The 26,303-nt window shown below is 48.9% G+C and overlaps 1 protein-coding gene across 1 annotated transcript in view; it reads right to left on the bottom strand.

The window, feature by feature from the left end:
• KIAA2012 (KIAA2012 ortholog) overlaps positions 1–26,303 on the bottom strand; it is a 123,160-nt gene that overhangs the window by 18,004 nt on the left and 78,853 nt on the right. Inside the window, exon 14 of the mRNA XM_058664287.1 lies at positions 25,235–25,372. Within this exon, the coding sequence (XP_058520270.1) occupies positions 25,235–25,372 (138 nt within the window). The remainder of the gene's footprint in view (positions 1–25,234; positions 25,373–26,303) is intronic.

Raw genomic sequence — 26,303 nt, 5'->3', positions numbered from 1 at the left:
CAATTTAGCCAACATGCAATATAAAAAATGAAAAGCAGTAAGATTGTTTTTAAAACTATAAAGAACCTCTTATGGAACATTATTAAAAGATTTACCCTTTGTCCACATCTTGGTAATACAGGATACAATCTTTTTTTTTTTTTTTAAATTTTCACTTTTTTTAGAAAAGTGTGAATCATCCAATGGTTCACTTCTCAAATGCCCACCAACAGCTAGGCCAGGGCCAGGAAACCAGAACTCAGCCCAGGTCTGACACAGGTGCCAGGGCCCTAACACTTGAGCCATCAGCTGCTGCCTCCGCGTGCACACACTGGCAGGAATGTGGATTAAAAGCAGAGCCACCTGGACTCCAGGGACTCCTGCATGGGATGTGGGCACTCCAAGTGGCATGTCACGTCTGCAACAATGTACCCCTAACTTAGCTTCTGTACCCTTAAGACGATGCTGAGACAAAGGCTCTAGTGATCAGTCTCTCTCCTCTTTCTCCCTCTGAGAACTCGGAGAGCTCTGGCGTCAAGTTATTCCTCCCCAGCTTCGTTCATTTGAAAGTGCTAGAAAAGAGTGCATCCATCATCCCACTAACATCATTCACTCCCTTAAGACTATAGCTAATCTGGGCCCGGTGGTGTGGCCTAGCGGCTAAAGTCCTCGCCTTGAAAGCCCCGGGATCCCATATGGGCGCTGGTTCTAATCCCAGCAGCTCCACTTCCCATCCAGCTCCCTGCTTGTGGCCTGGGAAAGCAGTCGAGGACAGCCCAAAGATTTGGGACCCTGCACCCGCGTGGGAGACCCGGAAGAGGTTCCTGGTCCCGGCATCGGATTGGCGCGCACTGGCCGTTGTGGCTCACTTGGGGAGTGAAACATCGGATGGAAGATCTTCCTCTCTGTCTCTCCTCCTCTCTGTATATCCGGCTTTCCAATAATAATAAAAAAAATCTTAAAAAAAAAAAAAGACTATAGCTAATCTGCTCTTCAGCATTCAAGTGACTGCAGTGTGGGTTCCATGGTGCCATGCACAAATGTTCAGGAGGCACTCACTGTCACATCAACCTCTAGACTCACTGGTAACTTGTAAGATGGTTGAGCTCACTGGATAGGTTGATGGGGCTGCACCTCAGAACTTATTTTGTCCTGGATAATCCCCGTAGCATTAACAGTAGAACTTATGGAAGTGTTCCTGGGAGAATTTCCTCAGCCTGGGCTGCCTCAGAGAAAACTGCCTCAGCCATGAGTTTCACAACTCTGCAGTTATTTCAAACTTAAGGACGAGGCACAACAGAGCCAGCAGAGGGCGCCTTTGTATTGACCAAAAGCTGAGGTTTTTCCAAAAGCAGATTTCACCATTTTGAAACCTTGTCAGCTGTGGAAAGCAGATCATAAAGAAAGGAGATTTTTTTTGTTTGTTCCTTGTAAAATAACCCAATATTTTGGGAAGTATTTCAGCAAATCAGAACAGTACTTTGAGTAACTATATATATATTTTTAAAAAGACTTTAATTTTTATTGAAAAGATTTATGGAGAGAAGGAGACAATGACAGAAAGATCTCACATCTGCTGGTTCACTCCCCAAGCAGCCACAATGGCCAGAGCTGAGCCGATCCAAAGCCAGGATCCAGGAGCTTCTTCTGGGTCTCTCAAGCAGGTGCATCCTTTGGCCCATCCTCAATTGCTTTCCCAGACCATAAGCAGGGAGCTGGATAGGAAGTGGAGCAACCAGGACACAAACCGGTTCCCATATGAGATCCTAGCACTTTCAAGGCAAGGATTTAGCCATTGAACCATTCCTTTGGGCCCTATGTTTTTAAAAAACTTGTAAAATATTTTTAAAGCACAAGAGTATCCAAAATATCCTACAGGGGCACAGTGGGTTAAGCCCCCAAAGGTCCTGCCTGCTCCACTCCTGATCCTGTTTCCCGATAAAGCATCGAGGAAAGCGCATGAGTGACTTGGATGGAATTTCAGGCTCCTGGCACCCGCCTGGCACCCGCCTGGCACCCGCCTGGCCTAGCCCTGTATCTCCTGGCCAATTGGGAAGTGGGCTAACAGATGGAAGATTCTTCTCTCTCGTTTCCCTTCTCTACAACTCTGCCTTTTAAATAAGTAAATCTTACTTTGATGATTCACTCCCCAAGTGAGCCACAATGGCCGGTACTGCGCTGATCTGAAGCCGGGAACCAGGAACTTCCCTCGGGTCTCCCATGCGGGTGCAGGGTCCCAAAGCTTTGGGCCATCCTCGACTGCTTTCCCAGGCCACAAGCAGAGAGCTGGATGGGAAGCAGGAGTGCCGGGACTAGAACTGGCGTCCATATGGGATCCAGGTGCGTTCAGGGCGAGGACTTTAGCTGCTATGCCACGCCGCCGGCCCCTGCTTTGCCTTTCTTTTTTTTTTTTTTTTTTTTTTTTTTTAAATTTTTTTTCTTTTTATTGTATTGTTGTTGACAATCTACATAGTTAATTACAGTTAAACGAAAAAGAAGGAAAAAAAAAAAAGGTTTAGTGGGATAGGAAAGTGGGTAATGCTATTATGTCCATATTGTTTCCATCACGTATTTGAGGTAAAGGGGAATATTGAGGGAGAAGCCCCACCTGGTTTCCCGCCCACCCTAAGTCCCGGATGTGGGGCATGCTCTGAGATTGCTTTGCCTTTCTTCCAAAGTGCATTGGCTTTTGTCTTACTCTGAGGTGCTGCTGTTAACAAAATGTCATAAACTGGGTGGCTCATAAAGAATAGAGATTGGAGGCTGGTGTGGTGGCACACAGGGTTAAGCTACTGCTTGGGATGCAAGCGTCCTAGATCAGAGCCCTGGGTTGCATTCCAGCTGCTCAGCCTCTGAACCAGCTCCTGCTCACGTGTTGGGCCCCTGCCACCCACCTGTGAGGTCATGATGGGGCTCTTGGCTCCTGGCTTGGGGTTGGTCCTGCCTGGCCACTACAGTCATCCCAAAGGCTAAGGAGATCTGCCACTGCGCCTTTCATATAAATCAATCTTCTTGAAACACACCAGGACAAAACTGAAATGCACTTCTCATTGTTCGGTAGGCTGCAAAGCTGGAGAGCAAGGTGTCTGGGGAGAGTCGCACGGCTCTCAGGGGGTGCCTCCTCACTGTGTGCACACGTGCTGAAGGCCAAGGCAGCTCAGGGACTGCACTGATGAGGGCCCGTTCCCATTCAGGGAATCTGTCGCTGCGAAAAGGCTCACTTCTACCACATGAATTTGGGGGCAGACACAAACCTTCAGGCCATGGCAATCCCTTCTGTGTGAATTTTATAATCAACTTATGTCCCACCAAAAAAGTTATTGAGAATTTCAACAGCAAAATTGCCTCAAGATTGCAGCTATAGGGAGAATTTGTTTGATGATAGTGAAAGTCATACGTATGAACATTTTGTGGAGGAGCCGGTGCAAGGACTCAACTGGCTAAACCTCCACCTCCAAGTACTGGCGTCCCATATGGGTGCTGGTTCGTGTCCCAGTTGCTCCACTTCCAATCCAGCTCCCTTCTTTTTTCTTTTTTTTTAAGATTTATTTATTTTTATTACAAAGTCAGATATACAAAGAGGAGCAGAGACAGAGAAGAAGATCTTCCGTCCCATGATTCACTCCCCAAGTGAGCACAAATGGCCGGTGCTGCACTGATCTGAAGCCAGGAGTCAGCAACTATCTCCAGGTCTCCCACACAAGTGCAGAGTCCCAAGGCTTTGGGTAGTCCTCAACTGCTTTCCCAGGCCACAGCAGGGAGCTGGATGGGAAGTAGAGCTGCAGGGATTAGAACCAGTGCCCATATGGGATCCTGACACGTGCAAGGTGAGGACTTCAGTTGCTAGGCTACATTGCTGGGCCCTGCTTAACAATTTCTAAGTTACCAAAGCATGCGCGGCTGCTTGCTTCACAGAGAGCTACATGAACAGAGCGCCTCCTGATGGGACAGCACGGTGCCCCAAGGAAAAGGCAGGCCTGAAGCTCATCAAGGCGCCAGTCCCAAGTCCTAGCTTGCAGGAAATAGTGTTAAATAACACCATGAGGCTGTAATCAGAAAACCTTGATTATAGGAAATCCAACAGGACAAGTGACCCAATTTCCTAAACATAAATTAAAAGGGGAGAGCAGAATGGAACCTATAAATTGAGACCGAAAGAGTTTAAGCAAATTCCTAAGCAGTTACATACTAATTAGGAGACAATTAGAACAATAGGATATTCAAACAGATTAAATGATTGTGTTAATGTTAGATGTAATACTATTATAAAAAGAATGTCAGGAAAGTCCTTTCCTATTCCTCAGGGAGGCATCCCCAGTTATGGGTGGGTAAAATAATGAGCCTCAAATGTACTCTGTGATAATGTGCAGGAGAGGAAGGTGCTGGAGATGGAGAGTAACAGTGGCCAAGGGACGGCGAGTCACTGTGCTGTTCTGTCAACCTTTGGGCAGGTCTGGAGGTTTTTTTAAACAACTATTTCTTTTTAAAGATTTATTTATTTTATTACAAAGTCAGATGTAGAGAGAGGAGGAGAGACAGAGAGGAAGATCTTCCGTCCAATGATTCACTCCCCAAGTGAGTGCAATGGTCGGTGCTGCGCCAATCCGAAGCCGGGAACCAGGAACCTCTTCCGGGTCTCCCACACGGGTGCAGGGTCCCAATGCATTGGGCCGTCCTCAACTGCTTTCCCAGGCCACAAGCAGGGAGCTGGATGGGAAATGGAGCTGCTGGGATTAGAACTGGCACCCATATAGGATCCCGGTGCGTTCAAGGCGAGGACTTTAGCCACTAGGCCACGCCGCTGGGCCCAACAACAACTATTTTTAATGCCATTTTTTTTTTTAAATTCTTTTTTTTTTTTTTTAATTATTTATTATTTAACTTCAGTAATTACATTGTATTATGTGACACAGTTACATAGATACTTGGGTTCTCCCCAACCCTCCCCAAACCCTCCCACCATGGTGGATTCCTCCACCTTGTTGCATAACCACAGCTCAAGTTCAGCTGAGATTTCCCCATTGCAAGCGTATACCAAACATAGAGTCCAGCATCTTATTGTCCCGTCAAGTTCAACGGCTTCTTAGGTATACCCTCTCTGGTCTGATGACAGAGCCAGCAGAGTATCATTGTGCCTTTTTTACTTAGAAGAGCACAAGTGAGCGGGTACACAAGACAGCACATCTGGCAGAGTGTAAGCATGGATGATATTCCAATCCTCTGGGTCCCTTCACAAATGCCCTCTAAGCTGAGATTGGGCCAGACCGAAGCCAGGAGACTAGAACTCAGATCCCCCAGGGGGTGGCAGGGCTCCACTCGGAGCCACCAGCAGCTGCCTTCCTGAGTCAGCATCTGTGGGTAACTGTGCTGGAAGCTGGGTCAGGATTCAAAACCAGTGACTCCATAGTGGCTTTTGTTTATATTTAATAATTTCATGGAAAACTTTTGTCTCTTAAAGGTTTAACTACAGAGTTCCTTGGATTTCCCATGTAAAACTATTTTAAGAGTTTGTTTTTAAAAATTCATTTATTTGGGCCCGATGTGATCTAGCGGCTAATGTCCTCACCTTGAATGCACCAGGATCCCATATGGGCGCTGGTTCTAATCCCAGCAGCTCCACTTCCCATCCAGCTCCCTGCTGTGGCCTGGGAAAGCAGTTGAGGACAGCCCAAAGCCTTGGGACTCTGCACTTGTGTGGGAGACCTGGAGATAGTTGCTCACTCCTGGCTTCAGATTGGCGCAGTACAGGCCATTGCAGTCACTTGGGGAGTGAAACATGGGACGGAAGATCTTCCTCTGTCTCTTCTATGTCTGACTTTGCAATAAAAATAAATCTTTTTAAAAAATTCATTTATTTTACTTGAAAAAGATAGAGAGAAGGAAAGAGATCGTCCCCTCCCCAAATGGCTGCGAAAACCAGAGCTGGGCCAGTCAAAACTGAGAAGTCAGGAGCTTCTTCCAGGTCTCCCAACTTTTTGGGTACTGTGGCCCAAGCGCTTGGACCATCCTCTACTGCTTTCCCAGGCCACAGGCAGGGAGCTGGATGGGAAGTAGAGCAGCCAGGACTGAATCATACGGGATCCCGGTGCCATAGCTGGAGGATTAGTCCAGCAGACTACCATACCAGCTCCATAACACAGTCTAAGTACTGACAGTGTCATTCCCTTCTTTCCCCTTTCCTGTTGTCTTCCTCACTGCGCTGGCTCTGACTATGTAAAACAGAATGTGACCCAGGGCACCGATGTCCCAATCCCTGTCCAATGAGCAGGCTTCTAAAGTTCTACCTTAAAATGGGATGCTTACTGTACGTTTTCTTTTTTGCAGACACTATTAAAATCAGGAAATCCTAACCATTTCACAGATTCCCCTAAGACCACTTATAGAAAGAACCTCAGCCACCCTCATACCCTTGAACCTGTTATTGTAAACTTAAGTTATAAACAGGTTTTCAAATGTTAGATCTTTGCATTCCTGTGATCAGTCACATGGAGTCAGCTTATTGTTATTTTGTAACATATGGCTTACAGAGGGGTCTGATTGACTAATACTCAGAAGTTTCGTGTCTTTGTGAAATGGGTCTCTGTCCTTGCTCTTGTTGCCCTCGCCTGTGGCTTTTTAGCTGCTCGTTTGATGAGTTCAGGGCCCACATGAGAAAGGACCTCTCCTGGAACGTGAAGCCAGTCTTCAGACTTGAGGGACAACAGCTGGGTTCCGGGACTCCAGGGACTTGTGGGGCTTTCCAGGCTGAGGGGAAGGAACCATACAGCTTCAGGGCTGATCTACTTCCTCCTCTGCTATGGAAGACTTTCACACACTTTTCAGTAAGAAACATAGAAAGCTGAGGCCAGTGCTGTGATCCATAGCTAACAGGGCCTGGGGAAGGGCTGTGTCGGGGCAGGGTTTGCTCAGGGCATGGGGCACTGGTCCATCCTGTGCTGTAGACGCTGGCAGGTGGCCCGGCCCAGGATCCAGGACCCCACCTGCTGGGCTCCTGATTGTGTCCACACTTTGAGGGCAACTTCTCCAGCTGGCTGGACCATCACCAGCCTAGCTTCTTCCACAGCTGTCTATTCCTGGAACTGGAGTGTTCTCCTGGGAAGGCTTGGAATGAAACTCAGCCCCACCAAACTGTAGCCACGCCAAACCAGGCAGCGCTTCGAGCCTTGGTTTTGGTCATTAGCTGTATGCATAATTCTTCTGACTTGCAGGCCTCATGCTCCTTCACCCATGACCTTCTAAAGATTCCAAATCATCTCCAAGATTCACACTGGCTTCAAAAATGCTGTCCTGGGACTTGGCACCATGGCACAGTACGTTAAGCTGCTGGCTGTCACAAGTCAACATGCCATATGGGAGCCAGCATATGAGTCCCAGCTGCTCCATTATCAATCCAGCTCCCTGCTAATGTGCCTGGGAAGTAATAGAGGATAGCTTGAGTTTTTGGGACCCTGCCACCGATGTGGGAGACCCAGATGGAGTTCCTGGCTTCATCCTGGCTCAGCCCTGGCCCAGTAGCCATTTGAGGAGTGAATCAGTGCATGAAGAATCTCTTTTCCAACTCTGCCTTGCAAATAAAAAAAAATCATTGTTTTAAAAATAGGCTGTGCTGGGGATAGCATTTTGGTGCAGAGGGTTAAGCCACCGTCTGCGATAATGGTATCTTATATGCCTGCTGGCTGAGTTCCGGCTGCTCTACTTCCCATCCAGTTCCCTGCCAACACACCTAGGAAAGAAGCAGATGACCTAAGAGTTTGGACCCCCATAACTCAGGTGGGAGACCCCGAGGGAGCTCCTGGCTTTACCTTGGTCCAAAACTAGTCGTTGTGGGAAGTGAACCAGTGGATGGAAGAACTGTTTCTCTCCTTCTGTAACTTTGTGTTGCAAATAAATATGTGCTTTTTTTTTTTTTCCTTTTTACTTTGTGAGGCAGAAAGAAACAGGTAAAGGCAGTTCCCATTTTCTGCCTCACTTCCCAAAAGCCTGCAATGGCTAAAGCAGGAAGACAGGAATTCAATTCTTACAACATAGGTGGCCGAGACCCAATATCTAGAGCCATCACCTGCTGCCTCCTTGGGTCCAATCTGCAGGAAGCTGGAGTCAGGAACCAGGGGAAGCTATCAAACTCAGCAACCTGATGTGGCATGTAGGTACCTTTCCTGGCACCTTAACCACCAAAACAAACAAAACAAACAAAACATTCTTAGTTATTTTGTGATTAGAAATGCATGGCTGGTATTACAAATCTTAAATAGCCAAGGGCTGGCCCTGGTGTGAAAGCCCAATACGTAAATCCTTGTCATGCATGCGTTGGGATCCTATGTGGGCGCCAGTCTGCTTCTTGGTGGCTCCACTTCCCATCCAGCTCCTTGCTTGTGGCCTGGGAAAGCAGTAGAGAATGGCCCAAAGCCTTGGGACCCTGCACGTGTGTGGGAGACTCGGAGGAGGTTCCTGGCTCCTGGCTTTGGATTGGTTCAGCCCTGGCCATTGCAGCTACTCGGGGAGTGAACTAGTGGATGGAAGAGCTTTCTTTTTCTCTCTCCTTCTCTCTGTAAATATGCTTTTCAAAACAAAAAACAAAAAACAAAAAAAAAAAAAAAAAGAAAAAAGGAAAGAAAAAGATAAAAATGCTAAGGGCTTTAGAGCCAAAGAACCAGAAGTTGGTATCAGGTCCTCCACTCCCTGGCTGCGTGGCTGTTCTCTCTGAGCCTCATCTGGGCATGCTCCTTTACAAGGAGCCAGCAGCGATGAAGCGAAAATATATGCACAAAGCACCAAAGCCCACATCTCACTTCACAGGAAGTGCCAACAGTCACTTCCCTCTCACCCCACAGGGGCCCAGGTGTGGAAGCCCGGCCACAGGGAGTCTGCGGAAACAGAAATGGCTAAATCACGTGGGTGGCGCTCCTGGGGTGCACCTGTTCTCACCTTTCTGCAGAGTCTGCCTTCCCGCCTGCCTTTGGGAGACTGCATCTCCCGGCTCTGCAGATCACCACCTACGTGTGGAAGGCACAGCTCCTCCAGGGCAAGGTGGCATCCCAGGCTGCCAGGGAAGGGGCATCAACACTCCTACCACTCCCCAGGATGCACATGCAGCCACCACCGGGCCATTTTGTCCTTAATTAAATATTTTTCCACTTTCTCTTTCAAAGCCCTGCTTGAAAAGCTTCTGTTCAGGTTTGTCCACTTAGGGAGTGAGCACAGTCATTCCTTAAATCTCTGCTGCCCCTCCCCCTCCATGTGAGTGCACTCCCAGATGGAACATTTCTTTCAGAGCTGGCACCAGCCAGGGAGGCATTCAGCTGGGGAGGGCCCTGGACCTTGCTAACAACCCTGCTCAGAGGCACACAGATGCTGGGCCTGCATCACTATGATATATAGGGACAATAGGTACTCCTCTGGAAAAGCTGAGACACTTTGCAGAGAAGGTTCAGCCTGGGGCTGGGCAGCCACAGACTGCACAGCTGCCCCTGTCCTGAGGCCTGCAAGTTACATCAACTCTGGTTCACTAAAGTCCTTCCTTTGCCACATGGCCCACCTCCTCCAGAAACCCTCCCAACTTAGGCTGGCTCACATGGCCTCTGTGTTCTGGGCTCATCACGCTGCCTTGGAACCACCTGCACACGTGCCAGGATCCTCCTCCCAGGTGGGGGCAGCTGTGTGGAAGTTGCCTCGTCCAATCAGAGAAGGTTGGGACTTAGGCCCTGCTTTCGTTTCTGTTGGCCAAGTGACATGAGGGAAACTTCTACTGCAGGTCGCCAGAGGTTAGAGACCTGGTAGGTCTATCTGGTTCCATTGGGCTTCTCTGCCTCAAGAAGCAAACCCAAGGCTACTGAATCACAATGAGAAGCACTGGCTTCTGCTCTTCTCAGGTGAGGATACCTGAAGAGTGCGAGGGGCTTACTGGGGCCTCACAGGCAGGCGGTGGCAATGCAGTGCCCCCTCCTTCTCCGCCCCTGGGCTTCACTCGCTGCTGCTGCCCCACAGGCAGGGCTCTCACATGGCAGCAGGATTGCAGACCTCCTCTTGGGCTACCTGCATTTGCCAGCTTTTTGTCTCTAAGACAAGTCACTAACCAAAGGAAGGAAGTTTATTTTGACTCACGGTTTTGGAAGCTCAAAGTGCAAGATGGCGTGTGATGCCACCAGTTGGGCTGGCTGTTGGAAGTAGCAGGGCAGGTCCCCTAAACAAACATGGAACCAGGGCAAGGGAGGGCAAGGGAGGGCAAGGGAGGGCAAGGGAGGGCAAGGGAGGGCAGCGACCCCCCCCAACTCAGCTTTTATAGCCACGTTCTGCCAAGGACACACGCACAGCAACCCAACCAATCACAGGGAGGGCCAGGGCAAGAGGGCGGGAACGCCCAACGCAGCTTTTGTAACCACAACCTTCTGAGGGCACGCCCCCAATAACCCAACCAATCCCTATAATTGGGTCTAGCCGTCAGCTTGTAGGGCACCACTAATTCAAGTCTTCGAGATTTCATTGTCTGCACGCGTTGGTGAGCCCAGTCACAATCCCATCACAGCCCTGTTGATGTCACTGTTCCCCCAGGGCGGGCTGGGTGGGACTGAGCTTTATTTGTAGGATCACAGTGAACATGGTGGACTGGCTGTCCCTGGGAGGTGGGTGTCCTGGCGCTACTGCTTGTCTCGGGTGGGCCTGTCCAGTCGCAAACGCTCCAAGTGTGAAGGTGGGATGGGGCTCTTGAGATTACCCAGGTCAAGCATGGTTTATGGCAAAGGGAAACACCCTGGGACTGCAGATCTCAAAGGAGAGGTTGTTGAGCCCTAGTCTCTTGAACCTCAAGAACATAATGGGTATATGAATCACCTCATCGGCTTCTTAAATCAGGGCAGTGCTGGATGAGACCCCACATTCTGTCTAACAAGCCTCTGACTTCCAGCAAGAACGGGTTTATGCAAGTGATTCTTGTAAAACTTCCAGCTGCACCGTGATGCAATCACTTGGTGCTCCAGCCACTCATTAACCCACCAGCTGATGGGGCCAGCAGCCTGTTTCCTCCCCCAGCCATGGCCAGCGCCACCCTTGTTGGCTGCTTCCAAGTCTGGCTGGAGATGCAGCTCCTGGCTAGTGGCTGTAAACCTGTCGGGATGCAGGACTGTGGCAGCATTAGGAATTTCTGCAGGCTTTGATGCTTCACAAGAGTGGGTCACAGCCAAAGTTGACACCTGCACCGTAGGTGCTAGAGGATAGGGAACTTGGCTGGGTCACCCCTGAGCCTCGTGAACACTCAGCATGCTCCTTCAGCCATTCATGCTTGGAGCATTTACTAGGCCTTCTTAACATCAGTGGCTACTTGGCACACACATGTGAGTAACTTGACTTAGGGCTCTCAGGGAAGGGGGTGCATCATCAAGACATAGACGTGCAGTGAGGAGTCTGCCAAGCTGATTGCTTCCTAACTAGGGACCGATTTTCATTGGTTCCCAAGGCAGCTCCCATTAGGGTCCATGGCAATTACACCTCCTGGAGTCCCACGGGGGCTTTGTACTTTTAAGTTAAAAGGCACTTTCACAAATGCATGACATATTTATTTTTCCTCTTGCCTTGATGTCATAAAGACCAGCAATGGAGGATGTGGGGGTGCTCCCAACTCTTGTCTTGGCCAAGCCACTTAATTGGCAGCCAGGCAGGCATGGCACTGGAGACAGACAAGACAGGCTGAGCTTAAGGAGTGAAACAGGGAAATGGTCACATCTGGCACAGCGGCACCTGGCTTGTGTGGTAGAGGCTGTTAGCTGACCCTTGACATCCACTGCTTCTTCCCTTTGGGTAGCCGACCCCCTCCCACCCAATTTTAGCATGGTATATGGACTCTCCCAGCTGCCCCTGGAGCTGGCTAAGACCCAGGATAGGGGCAGAGGGTGGTGTGCAGTTCCTGAGGAGCTAGCATTGTGGTGCTGTGGGTAAAGTTACCACCTGTGACACTTGGGTTGAATTCTGGGTGCTCCACTTCCAACTCAACTTCCTGCTAATGTGCCTGGGAAAGCAGCTGAATATGATTCAAGTGCTTGGACACCTGCATCAACGTGGAAGACCTGGAAGAAGCTCCAGGTTCCTGGCTTCAGCTTTATCAAATTGATAAATCACTCAACCTTATAAACAAAGACAGCTGTGGGCCCATGATTGGCTTCTGTCTCCTGTTCTGCAGGCCTTAGGAGGCCTTATTCTTTTTGGGTCTGCTGCCCTCTCCTGGACTTAAGTAAAGAACTAAATGCATCCCTAAGGGCAAGCAATGAGTCCTACAACAAGACTGATTTCAAAAGTAAAGAAGTCTTTTGTGACTGCCTTAGAACACAGCTTGTCTGACAAGGGGCAAATTGTGGCTACGATAATTAAGGTTCAAACCCAGATGGAGAGCAAGCTCTTTCCTGGGCACCTCAGCTGTGACTGACAGCTGTTGTTCCAAGTGTGGTCACATGGATCAGCTACTGCATGTCACAACCATGCAAAACAAGAACTACTAGTGTTTCCTGTGTACAGATGAAGGGAAACGATCAGAGATGCTCCCTACATGCTGGGGCTATGGTTGGAATGCAGGCAATCAGACCCCATCAACAGTACTGTTAAATTTTTTTTCCCATTTATTTAAAAGAAGATTGGGAGGGAGATTCGTCCATCTGTTGCTTCATGCCTCCAGTACCTGCCACAGTTGGGATTGGACCAGGCCAAAGCCAGGAACTAAGAACGCTATCTAGGCCTCACGGGGGGGCAGGGACCCTACCACTTGATCTATCATATACTGACCCCGTGGGTGTGCACTAGCTGGAAGCTGGGAGCAGGACCAGGACGCAAACCTGGGGATTCCACTATGGCTTGCAGGTGGCCCAAGCTATGTGTTAACCACTGTGCCAAATGTCTGCCCCATGTTCAGTGCTCTCAGTCTTAGTGAAGGTACTTCCAATAGCGCCTGTCCATGAACCCCTTGCCTTCCCCTCCCGCTCCATTATTTTCAAAATAATAGATTAAATTGAGTCACTGCCCGATTCAGAGAAATAAAATACTAGGAGCCAGGCCCAGTGAGGGCCAGGTCAAAGCTAGGAGCCAGGAGCTCGAGCCAGGTCTCCCATGTGGGTAGCTAAGACCCAACTAGTGGGGCCATTCGTGGGGCCTCCCAGGGACTGCCAGGCTTTGCAATCACCTGGAATCTTATTTAAAACACCAGCTGCCCAACCTCAGCCCAGATCTAATTAAACAGACTTGTGGGGGTGTGTGCATTGCTAAAGAAACCTTCCAGGTGTCTCTAATACATGCTGAAGTTGGAGCATGAAGGGCCTCGGAGGCAGGAATTGAAATGTCCCTTTCTTCCGGGAGAAAGTTTTGTACTTAAAACGGGAAGTATTTCCCAAATCACTGTCTACTTGGAGGTTACAGATTTGAGCTGTCTTTGGAAAGCTTGCATGGAGAATTCTCACCATATCCAAAACCAGAGGTGCTACTGGCTCACTGCTTATGATTAACCTGGAAGATCATTGCCTAATTCAGAGTAGGAAAAAAAGTCATGACAACTAGCCTTAAAGCTCTGAGAGGAGAAATTGATCCTTAAATAGTTAAATTCTTTGGTACTTCCTCCTTTTTAAAAATTTCTTCAAAGACTTGAAATCCTCTTTAAACATTAGCATTTATCATTCAGGACAGGCAAATGCCTTCTTTAATTTTCTGCAATGTCATTTCATGGCCCTGAAAATTGTCTGAACAACCTTTTGGAAACTCAACCAGAGGCTGCCTTTTCGTCATGAGACAGGAAACCTGTCTTGATTGACTTGGTCCTTGCTTAGTTTCACCACATTCTGTGTTGCCTACAGCCTCCACTGCACTTGGTTAAGAACTGGAAGCATCGTCTGTGTCCACTATCTGCATGTCTGACTTCCAATAGGGATGAGCTGAAGACTGGAATGCATTTCCCTAGAAAGTGTCACTCAGCTTTGAAAATGGAGAGTAGAGGGGCTGGCAGGGTGGTATAACAGAGTAAACCTCTGCCTGTAGTACCTGTGTCCCATATAGGTGCCGGTTCAAGTCTCAGCTGTTTCGCTAACTGACCCAGCTCCCTGCCTATGTGCTGGAAAAGCAGTGGAGGTTGGCCCAGCTCCTTAGGTCCCTGCACCAGTGTGGGAGACCTGGGAGGAAGCTCCTGGCTTTTGACCAGACCAAATCTGGCTGTTGTGGCCGCTTGGGCAATGAGCCCGGGGATAGATGTTCTCGCTTTCTTCCTCCCCTCCCTTTGCTCTTAATGTAACTCTGTCTCTGCAATATAAAAAACTTAATTAATTAAAATGGAGGTGACTGAAGCGCTTGAGCCATCCATGCTGTTGCCTGGAGTTGGAACTGGAAGCAGAGGCAGGCACTCGGATAAGGGATGTGGGGTCCCAAGTGGCATCCTAACTGCTTTGCCAAGTTGCCTGTTCCCTTCCCCACCCCATGGACTTTCTGAATCCAGAAACAGTGAGGTGTTTAAAAAGTAGTATTGGGGGATAGAGCATTGGCTTGGCAGGCTACTCGTTAAGATGCCCGTTAGAGTCCTTGGGTGTGACCGGCTCGTGACTCCCGTTTCCTGGTAATGCAAAGCCTAGGAAGCAGCAGGGTTGGCTCCTGCAGTGGGTTCCTGTCTCCGGACCGGGGTCCTGGCTCCTGGCTTTGGCCATTGTTGGCATGTAAGGGAGTGAACTAGTGTGTATGAGCGTGGGTGCTCTCTTCCTCTGTTTCTCTGCCTCTCCGATAAATAAGAAACATGTAAAAATCGGTATAAAACATGGCTATTTTTGACTAGGACTTCAACGGAAAGAAAAAGAAGCAGATAATAAACAGAAAAATATGAAGTTTAAGGCAAAATCTCATTTGCCTATTTGGTCTCCCGAAGCGCACCAGGGTCAAGAGGAGACAAGGGGAGTCTGAGTGATCTTTCAGAGGTTGGTCAACAGTGACTGGGGAGGGTAGACATGTATTCACCGTGATATCCAAGACGAATACTCATTAAAACCTACTCGATGTGTATACTTCGTTGTTCCTCATGCAACTTCACGAGGGGGAGAGTGTAAGCAGATGAAGTCATAGAGGCAGGGAGAGGTTATGGCAGAAGCAGCTCAATGCCAGGGCCCAGGCTCTCAATCGGGTAGACTAGCGTTGCTGCTGGGGTCCCATAGTGTTGTCTTTAGTGAGAGAGCCAAGGAAGTAAAGGGGCCTGGTGCTGGTGGATGCAGCCTATACCTCAGGTGCACAGCACCAGCTGGAATCCCCGGAAGAGCTCCCTCTGTTGGCTACATCTGTACAGCAGCAAGCCCAGGTCTGTCCAGCCCCTGCTTCTGGCCACCTCCAGTCTCTCTGGCTACTTGGGTCAAGTCAAAAGAAGCCTTACGCAAAACAGCTCGGTGTCCCCAGGAAAGGGCTCAGACAGAGTCTACCTCAGGGATTGGGGAGTCAACTAGAAGAAAATGCCCAGAGGCCCTGGACCCAATAGTTCATAGCCTCAGCATCACCTTCCATCAGATGCAACGATACCTGTTTGGGAGGAAGCAGCACCAACAAGCCCTCACTACCCAGGACTGTGGATGACATAGGCTGGGTGTCTAGAGGTCATGTCCTTCATAGGCTGGACCCTCATGCATCTCATGGGCAAGTCATCTCTCCTCTCCCATCCCCTCCATCGAAAAGAGAGGTGCAGATGCCTGGTGGTGGCCGTCTCTAAGAGCCCCAAAGTCTCCTCTCTTTTCCATCAATTCGCAACAGCTGGCAGGCAAGGGATCCTCCCATCAGTGACCGTGTTCCCACTTCCTGCCCTACCCCGACAGGCAACGGAACTTATCAGACAATGGCTGTGTTGACAGTATGCCCCCACTCTGCTCTGCCCCCTGCCATGGCCCGACTGCCTCTTACCTTGGCCTTTTGGGTCATTTTCTCCAAGGGGTCCTCCTGCTTCGTCCTGAGAGCCCAGTTCTCCACTGCCCTGTTGGGTTAGCACACAGCAGACAACAGTGAGATTCCCCCCAAGTGCAAGTGCTGCTGTGCTCCAGGCCCCGGGTTCAAGGGACCCAGCTTTCTTAGATGCTCCATCTGCCTGGTCCCCATTTTCTACCTGCAGTGGCCAGGGAGGCCGCAGGGAGCCACTGCTAGGTTCCTGGCTATACTTGAAGTGATGGGCCTTTGCCTCACTGATCTGCGTGGTGGTCCGGAGGAAGTGAAAGTTTACTGGGTGGTGGGAATAAGAGCCAAGAGGCAGGAGGAAGCAGGGCATCTCTGGGAATTCCCGGGAGGACTGGCATGACTGGAGCAGATTGAGAGATGGGGAGTGGGGCAGGGTGTCAGATTCCGAAGGCCTTGCTGGCAGGTTAGGACTTGGAACTTTGCCTGAGAGACCCATGGAAGGCACTGAGGCTTGAGGACAGGCAGCCACGGGGTCAGGTGGCTGTGGAGCCAGTTGGGCTCTTCGCTGCATGCCTCAGGGACTACAGCTTGTAGTCAACATTTGGTGCTGTCTTCCTTCTCCTGCAGCTCGCAAGTTGACTGCAGGGTCACTACCCAGAAGTCTCTGTAACAGTAGTTTTCAACCCTGGCCACCCATTCAAATAATTTAAGGAGTTTATGAAACAACATGATTCCCTCGACCTGATGCCAAACAACAACAACAAAAATTAGACTCTGGGGGCTGGTGCTGAGGTGAAGCAAATTAAGCCTCTGCTTGTGGTGCCGGCATCCCATATGTGCAATGGATCGAGTTCTGGCTGCTCCACTTCTGGTCTGTGAAAGCAGAAGATGGCCCAGATCTTTGGACTCCTGCACCCACGTGGGAGACCCAGAAGTTCCTTGCTCCTGGGTTTGGACTGGTCCAGCTCTGGCCATTGTGGTCATCTGGAGAGTGAACTAGCAGATGGATGATTCTCTGTCCTTCTCTCTCTCTCTCTAATTCTGCCTTTCAAATGAAAATAAAATAAATCTTTGAAGAAAAATCAGACTTTGGAAGTGGGGTGAAGTTTCCGAGGTGATCCAACATGGAGCTGGGATGGGAACAGCTTCCTAGCAGCCTAGGCGGCACGGCAGGTGGACTTGGTGACCCAGAACAGGACCATGCATCTGATGAGGCTTCCCTCATGTCACTCAGCCCACCAGCCGAAGTGACACATCTGACCTGTAACATGCAGGGCTCTGGGCATCTCTACTGGGTCACCCTGCTCCTCTAGAGACAACCACTGCTTTGCTCTCATCAAGTGCAGCCTACTTTGGGAGGGGATCACGCCTCTCCTAGCCCCTCCGACTTCCTGCCCTTGCCACATTTTTACCCAGGATGCTGCTCACTAGCACACTTTGATTAGTGTGAGCCACAGATATATAAAAGCTACAGTAGGTCAATAATTTTCCTTCCTTTGGGCTTCTCCTTTTGGAGACAAAGCCGATTTGGTTGTGGCATAAACCAGATCCATCTCAGAAGAAATGGAAAGATTTAAGAAAAAAAATATTGCAAGGACACTTGCCTCAGTCACAGTAAATTACTTATGCAAAAGCCTGGAAGAGAAAACAAATATTTGAGAGGCTTCCTCCTTTGCAGGAATTTTGAAGTCCAGAAGGACAAACCTTCAGTCTCAGCAACACAAAGCTACACCAGCTTCTGGGAGCAAGAACAATGGCCATCTTTCAAAAATTTATGGAAAACATGCATTCTGAAAAGTTGTGCTGGGATTGCAATTTTTTTTGGCACTGAAATAAACTTAGCACTTAATTATGCTTTTTCACGTACTTAAAAAATTATCAATCTATTTATTGTCATTTTATTTGGAAGGCAGAGAGAGACACAGAAAGAGTTTTTATCAGCTGGTTCACTTTAAACACCTGCAACAGCCAGCCAGAGCCAGGTTAGACTGAAGTGAGGAGGCCAGAACTCCATTCAGGTCTCCCATATAGGTGGCAGGGACCCAGGTGCTTGAGCCATCATGTGCTGCCTGCCGGGATGTGCGTTAGCAGGAAGTAGGACTGGAAGCAAGGTGCCTGGCCCTGAGCTAGGCACTCCCATCTGGGATGCAGGTGTCCCCAGTGGTGACTCCATCTCTGCACCAATGCCTGTACCTTCCTGCTCCTTTGGAAATGACTCACAGTCTCATTTCCCAGTCGGGAAGATAGAGGCAGAAAAAGTTAGGGACCTGGAAAGAATCTTCAGTTGAATCTTCGTTAGGGAAAAAAAAAATCCTAATTTGATATCCTATCCATTCAGTTATATGCTGCTTAGAAAAATATCAAAAACCTCTTACTTTTGAGATATATGAACACATGTGTGAAGTAATTTGTACTTAAGAGCATCCATTCATTACTAAAGATCGGAAACAACTTAAATGCCTTCCAATTGAGGACTATAGAAAACTTTGCTAATTTACACCATGGAATACTATGTAGCCATTCAAGAGAAATAGACTTTTCTTTATGGATTAATATGGAAAGAATTCCAGGAAACACCAAGCCAAAAAAAAAGTAGTAAGAGTCTGAACAATGTGTCTAATGTGCAAACATGTGCAGAAAATGTGTATTTGTGTTTGCTTCCATGAAAACATGCATCGCACAGCTGCAGAAAGCCTGGCCCAGCAAGAGAGGTTGTCTGAGGGACAGGAACTGAGCGACTGGGACATTCCCTGTTTTATACTCAAAATTTTTAAAAGCTGCTGAGACTCTTTCAGACTCAAAATTTGGATTTAACAAACCAAAGCTAAACAGATCCTGTCATTTTTCTATATGAGTGACGAATGGATTGACTGAACAGCGCTACGACAAGTTGAACGCTGTCCCCAGAAATGCCTGGAACCAGGAGTGACTTGGGATTTCTTGGATTTTGGAATATTTACATATACATGAGACATCTTGGGGATGGGGCCCCAATCTAAACACAGGATTTATTTTCATCTCATAAACATTTTACACACATGGCATGTTGGTGACTTTACACCATGGTTTTTGTGTGTTGACTGCAGTGTGAGGTCAGATGTGAAATTCGCCACTTGAGTCATGCAGTACTCAAGAGGTTTGGGATTTTCAGATTAGGAATGCTGAACCTGCAGTGGCTGGAGAGAGGGTGAAACGGAGAGAGTGAAAATTTAAATCCTAGCTCTGTCACTTGGCTCTTTACTGTGGTTTAGATAATTTAGGTGTCCCCAAGGGTCCAGGATTAGGAGTGGAGTCCCTTAGGGCATGCTACTGGGAGGAAGCAGGACCTTTGTGTGTGTGGGGGGGTAGTGTGCATGGTGGGAGGTCCTTTGGTCTCTCTGGTGATGTACACACACACACACACACACACACATTCTCACACACACTCATGCCCCATTGCACTCCAGGACAAACCAATGCCCACCTTGCCTGGTCTGGGATTTTAAACCTCAAAAACTGTAAGTAAACCCTTTTCTACATAAAGTTAATGACCTCGGGTATCTTGTTGCAGTAACACAAACCTCACTAACATCCATCCTCTGTTCATCCAGCTGATGAGTTTTATAGAGGGTCTGCTGCATGGCAGGCACCATGCCAGCCACAAGGGGCACACAAAGATGACAGATCTGTGTCTTTCGAGCTCCCTGACTCCTGGGGAAATGACAAGAAATTTCACAGTGGCCATGCAGTGTGACAAATATGGAGGCAAACAACAACAGGTGTCTGCCAGGCAGTGCTGAGCCTTGCAGCAAAGGGAAGGTAGACCTGTTTCCAGCAGAGGAAGCAGCCATACCAGTGAGGGAGACTTACATATGGCTGCAATGTGTGGGCAGTAGGGATTTGATAAGACCCACGTCTTGTAAGCTGCAGTTTGTAGGTTTTTTTTTTTTAAACTCTGCATTGAAAAAGGTATTTTCTTTGGAAGAAAAACACATCGCTGATAGTGGGAAGGCCTTGGGATATGGTGAAGAGTGTTAGCAAACCAGTGGGAGGACTGAATTAGGTTTCAACAGAGCACTCAGAGGCGCAGTCTTACAGGCCGGAGCAGGGAGAGGCCGTCACTCTGCCAGCTGCACATGCGAATGCTGACTCTAGAGCTGCTGGGAGTAAGATCCTGTCCAGGTGTCCTAACTCAGGCACTTGACATGCTGTGTATCCTAGCGGTTACTGAACAGCTGAATCTCAACTTGTCTACTGTCCCCCGCCCCCAACCCCACCATCCAAACCTCTACTGTCACACTTAGCATCCCTCGAAAACTCCAAGCCCACAGCAGCCTAGAGAGACCCAGAGAACAGAGTAGCGTGGGATGCAGAAATCAACAGGAGGGATTCCAGCCTGTCTCCAGCTAGTTGGCATGACATATCATTGAGCTCAGCTTCCTCGTCTGTGAAATGGGAGTGGTGCCAAAGATTGCACTGAGTTCCTGGAAGGCTTAGCCAGGAAAATACCTTTGGAAATTCCGTGTAACAGACTGCATGACACACACACATAAATGACTATGCTCTCTTAATAATGGAAGAAAATCAGTATCTCATTTGAATGTATCAACTTCAGGTGGTGTAAGTTTTCAAAAGACCTCACCGACTTTAAAAAAAATGGTTTATTTTATATTGGAAAGGCAGACTTACAGAGATAGAAGAACACACACACACAGAGGCAGATATCTTCCATCCACTGGTTCACTAGTCAAATGGCTGCAACATCCAGACTTGAGCCGATCTGAAGCTAGGAGTCAGGAACTTCTCTGTCTCTCCCATGTGGGTGCATGGGCCCAAGGACCTGAGCCTTCCTCCACTGCTTTCTCAGGCCATAAGTAAGGAGCTAGATCGAAAGTGGGACTTCCAGGGCATGAACCAGTGGCCCATATGAGATATTGCTGCTGCAGATTAAGAATTAACTTGTTATGCCACCATGCAAGCCCCATGGCTTGTCTTTAGTGAAAAAAAAAAATGGCAGAATCCTAAGGTAATGTGTGAGATCAAGATGGAAATACATCATCAGCTCTTGGCTCTCGTATGGCATTCTGAAGGCAGAACAAAGATGTGCAATTAAATTCTTCCTAGGAATCGAGCAGAGAGATCCTAGAGATCGCAGGTGCCTTGGGTTCTGTGGCTTTAAATCCCAGCTCCCTCCGCTGTCAGCCATGTCTCCGACGATCTCTGTGCCTCAGTTTCTTCATCTGCACTGTGGGGTTTGGCACAGTAACCAGAAAGGCGGGTGAAAAGATAAAATGATCTTCAATCTGTGAGGGCCTGGCCCGTGGCAGGCATCAGTGGCTGTTTGTTCCTTTCTCCCTTGTGAATTGAGTTCTTTATAGATGTGAACGGTCTTTGAAAATGCTGATTTCATAGAAGGCTCACCTCACTGGTGAGAGGCCGGCACGGAGGTCCCAGTATTATTATCTCTGTTTTATTAGGGAGCGACAAGGTCATTCAGGGTCAGAGAAAGCCCGGGCTTTACCAACTACTGGTCAGGCACCTTAAGATGGAGAATGCACCACTTAATCCAGGGCCTCTTTTAGGAAATGCAGCTGACTCGATATCCTGAGGTCCTTTTTTGGAAATGGTATACTGTGCTCCTGGATTCATTAGGTCCAGTGAGCAGCCCAGGATCCCTCTATAACTGTCTGCCAGCTAGTTAACAAAGCAATTCTCCATGTTGCTGGGAACCAGGACTTAGCTCAGCAGCAGTGCCCTCCCTCTTTGGACCACAAAGCCAAGCACTATTTCCGGGTTGCTCTCAGTCTTTTTCACCTATGCAGTGCATCCCTGAAGTGACCCAAGACCCAGTGGCAGCAGCAGCCATCCTGTGTGCTTGCTGCCATGTACTGGCACTTGCTTGCCTGGGCAAAACCTGAGACCAATCTGACTCAAAAACAGGCAGTGGCTGCTCCATGCTCCAAGTCCAGGCATGCCTGGCTCTCATGCCCATGTTCAGACAGTTTTCTCTGCCCTCCCTGCAGCTGAGGGCTCATGTGCCTGCCTGTGACAGCTACATGGTAGGACACTCATTTCTACCTCCTTACATTGTCTGGGCATAACCCATGTCCCCTTGACATCAGTTATGCTTCCTGAAATGCCTGATAGAAGCAGGGTGTCCTCTAACATGGATGAATCATGTTGCCTTCAGTGCTGTCAGGAGGTTCTTCTTCTGTTGCTTTTTTATTCTGTAAGATTTATCTATTTTTCTTGGAAGTACAGATTTATAGAGAGGAGATACACAGAGGAAGATATTACATCTGCTGGTTCAGATATTACATCTGCTGGTTCACTCCACAAGTGGCCGCAATGCTGGAGCTGAGCTAATCTGAGGAGCCAGAAGCCTCCTCCAGGTCTCCTATGTGGATGCAGGATCCCAAGGCTTTGGGCCATCCTCTATTGCCGTCCTAGGCCACATTCAGGAAGCTGGATGGGAAGCGGAGTAGCCGGGACAAGGACCGGCATCCATACAGGATCTTGGCACTTGCAAGAGGAGAATTTGGCCACTGGGCACTGTACCGGGCCTTGTAAGGAGGTTCTTAAACTTCACATGTTGCAACTGAGAAATGAATGAGTCTCCCCCACAGCCGCCTCTGCCTATCTCTTCCGCACATTCTATGTTGACATGGCTCATTTCATTGTTCAGTTTTAGAATGTCAAGGGTGGAGATGACCCATGCTTGCAATCCTTGGAGCTTAGCACATGTCTGATATGCTCCATACATGCTGGCCAAAGGGAAATGTTTGATCGCTTAGAGAGACAACTCTTCAGAGCTCTAGCAGAGACTTCCAAGCGTCAGTGAATCTGCCAGCTGACTGCAGACATGCATGCACAGGGGTGGCAGTTTTGAGGGATGCTTGGATGCTTGGCTGACAAGGAAGGCAGTGCTTCTGCTGGCCTCATTCCAGTTGGAAATCTGTTAGCTGTTGGTTTTGGACTGAGTGTGTGGGCTCCGGACCTGGGTTGCCTGGCTTTGAATGTTGTTTCTGCCATGCAGCAACTTGCATCTTCACCAAAAGATCTGACCTTTCTCATCCATGAAACAGGACAAAGGCACCTGCTTCTTCATTCATCACAAGAGTTCAGTGAGCGCATGCATATGAAACTCAGAGCCTGGCATGCAACAAGAGCTTCAGAAAGCTGCAGTTATGGTAATCTGCATCTTTTCCCATCTCCTTCCTCTACCTGCATCTTTCCTATTGAGTGCTGTCACCCGTGACATGCCATGCTTCTGCTCTGTACACAGACAAAAATAAAGCGCCCTGTGGATGGGCACGAGATGCATGAATAAAATGTATGAATGAGGTGCATCTACCCAGCTCTGTGGGGGAAGGACAGCCCATGTGCTCTGCTCTGAGCCTACTGTCCTTGTCTGCATGACCCCAAGACTGTGTTTCTCCAAGCCATCCTTGAGAATCTGCGAGCTGCCACATAAAGAGAGCTGTAAGCACTGAATGCCCCAGAGAGAGCTGTGGTCTCTTGGCCAGGGACTGACCAGGGGTGCAGGAGGCCGAGTGCAAGCTCCGAGAGCCCTGTGGAGTCATACTACATGACCAGGTCCATGTCTTCAGGAGGGTAGGCTGGAAAATGGGGCTGAGGAATGACAACTCCCTTTCCTCCTGTAGCACTGCGTCAAAGTTGCTGAACAAAAGGTGGAGAGCAAAAACATTGTGAACACAAATTGCACTGAAAAATTATTGTGAAATTGCCTTTTCTGATTTCTGTGGTTTTTGGATGCCATAAGTAGAAATCTCATATCCCTGTCTGCACAACTGTCACCGTCAAGCTACTCTACACTTTAATGATCTGTTCAGCGTCTGTCCCCTGCACTAACCTGGGGCAAGTCACGCCTCCTGGACTAATTTGGTTCACTGATGCATCCCAGGGACCCAGCATGTGCGAGACACATAGTAAGTAGCAGGTGCTCAAATACCGGTTCTATGAATGAACAGTGCAGGAGATGATGACACCTCTTCAGGAAAAACCAACCATCATTCTTTTAAGTGCTAAGGGAAGAACGAATCTATTGCTCGGGAGGGCTCCATTGATGTGAGTAATAGAGCTTGGCCATATTATCTTTTTGAATACTTGAAACAAACATCAGTTGTCTTGCTGCTCAGAATGATTCTTCCTTTTTTGCACTTTTAAGGCCCCATTTCTTTTATGAGACACCTATTCCCCAACTGTGTGGCTCCAGGGTGGGCCAATGATGCTATAGTTGGGCTTGGGCATGGAGCCGGGAGGTCCACCTTCCCGCTCTGGAGAAACCTGAGGAGGAAAGGCTGCTGCCAGACTGTCCTGCTGGGGAGAAGCCTCCCTGAGTGAAGCCCAGGAAAGCAGGGCTCAGTGGAGAAACAGCCTATTCAGGCAAATGCATGGCTGTTGACCAAAGCTGCACTTTGTGAAACTGGAATGGGGGAAGCCCTGAGAAGGTAAACCCAAGATGTCTGGATTGGCTGAGGTCTAAAGGGTGATGCTAGGACTTGCACTCTTCCCACCAGTTTGCAGTGCTAGCTAGCACCACCATCAGGAACTCCACAAGGGTTTGGTCACCTCTCCCTGTTTCTGTCTGAGCTGCTTCTGATCAAAGGCCTGTGATGGCGGCCCTTGGAATAATAGCAAGGCTCTGTGGTCCTTCCAGGCCAGGCCTGGCTCTGTCCCCTTAGTGATTTATGGCTGCTTATTTCCAGTCTAGGAACCTCTGAGGAAGACAAAGAAGGGGGGTCCTAAATCAAAGGACTATGGGATGACAAGGGTGGGCCAATGGGCACCTCTCATGTGGCATGTACCAGTGCAGGAGGCAGGCTTGCAAAGACAAACGGCATCCTCCCCACAGAGACCCTCTGTACCCTTAAGCAGAAATGAAGTGGAGCTTAGGAGATCAATGAGCTCTTAGAGAAGAGAAGACACGACCAGCCCTCCTGGAAGAGAATCGCAGCTGATGACTTCTAAATAGTTAACCCAAGAAGAATCTGTCTTCCCCACAGTGGGACTCCGGCTCCACCGAGTTGCAGGGGTAGGGCAGTACCCCATTATTTCAATGACTGTGAGAGCAAATGAATTCCATGTGCCAGTGCCATGAGGCGGTTCAAAGTTACTCTTTCTCCTCTCTGTTCCACGTCCCCCCCGCCACCCAAACCAGACACCCAACTGATTTGTCCCCGATGGCTGGCTGTGATTACTGTCCTAATTTGTTCTTTCTTCATGTGCTACAGACTGCCTATTTTCTGTCCCTTCTGATAAAGCCAGAGCTCTGGGGGACTTCTGAGGCTGTTTTTTTTTTGTACCATGCAGAAGTGTATTAACTGGCATTCCTGTGTCTGTGTCTATAAAACCCCTCGTCGGCTCAGTGTGAGACCACCTTCAGGAACGGCGTCATGTCGATGTGCAGCTTGCGCGTGGAAAATTCTTTGCTGTTTGAACATATCGGCTCTTTATTTATACAACTTTGAGGCTCTCCCGTCTTCTGAGCCGCTGCCTCCAAGGACTGCTGCGCTCCCTGTGAAGACAGGCAGAGAGCTCAACTTTCACAGGAAGGCTACCTGGCACAACCAGAGCAGCCCGCAGCCCCCAATATTTATAGAAAGCAATTCTTCACCATTGGAACGCTAATAACCACACCAATTTGTACCATCCGGGATGTGGTGTGTGTATGTGGGGGTGGGGGTATCACAGGGAAAGATCTGAGATTGGCTAATAATTAATACCTGGGAAAGTGGGGAGAGGGTCTCAGGTTGGAATGATTTCCTTGAAACCTCATGACAACTCCGGGAGTCTGGTATGGTTACCCCCATTTTCACAGATAAGGAAACTGGGAGGCTCCAGGAGGTTAAGCAATTTGCCTAAAGCCATGATTGCATATGTGGCAGTGGTGACATCCCACATCTGCCCAAATCTCCCTTTGCAGTAAGATCTCTGGGATGCTTCTACAGCTCCCTCATGCTTCTCTGCCCCACCTTGGTGCAGCTAAGGTATGGCAAGACTCCAGGCTAGTTCTGAGCTGAGCTTGTGAGGGGTGCTTAAGGAAGATTGACTGAGTGAGTGAGTGGATAGGAAGGAAGAACAGGCCAGCAGAGGAGCTTGGGGTGGGGGGGGCATGGAAGGGGGAGGGGCTTGTTCTCTGGAGTGCATCTTTCCAAAATGCAAAGTGACCAGGTCCCTTTCCTACCGAAAGCCCTCAGGAAGGAGGCCAGCTGACTTGAAAGGTTCACCAAGCCCTTTTTGCCCAGCTTTGGACTCTCTCTCCTGCCTTGGCCAGTCACTGCACACCTTGAGCAGGGTGCATGTGCTTGGCCAGGCAGAGTAGAGAAGTCCACACTGACAGGAGGTGAACACTCCTGCCCTTGTAGTATGTACGCCTAACCACTGGCTAGGGAAGGAAGGTGAGAATTAGCACATAAGAGAAGCCCAAAGGGGCAGGTCTTTCTACT

The sequence above is a fragment of the Ochotona princeps genome, chromosome 5 (assembly GCF_030435755.1).
Source record: "Ochotona princeps isolate mOchPri1 chromosome 5, mOchPri1.hap1, whole genome shotgun sequence".
In the NCBI taxonomy this organism is placed as follows: Eukaryota; Metazoa; Chordata; class Mammalia; order Lagomorpha; family Ochotonidae; genus Ochotona; species Ochotona princeps.
This window is presented reverse-complemented; position numbering and strand designations above follow the sequence as displayed.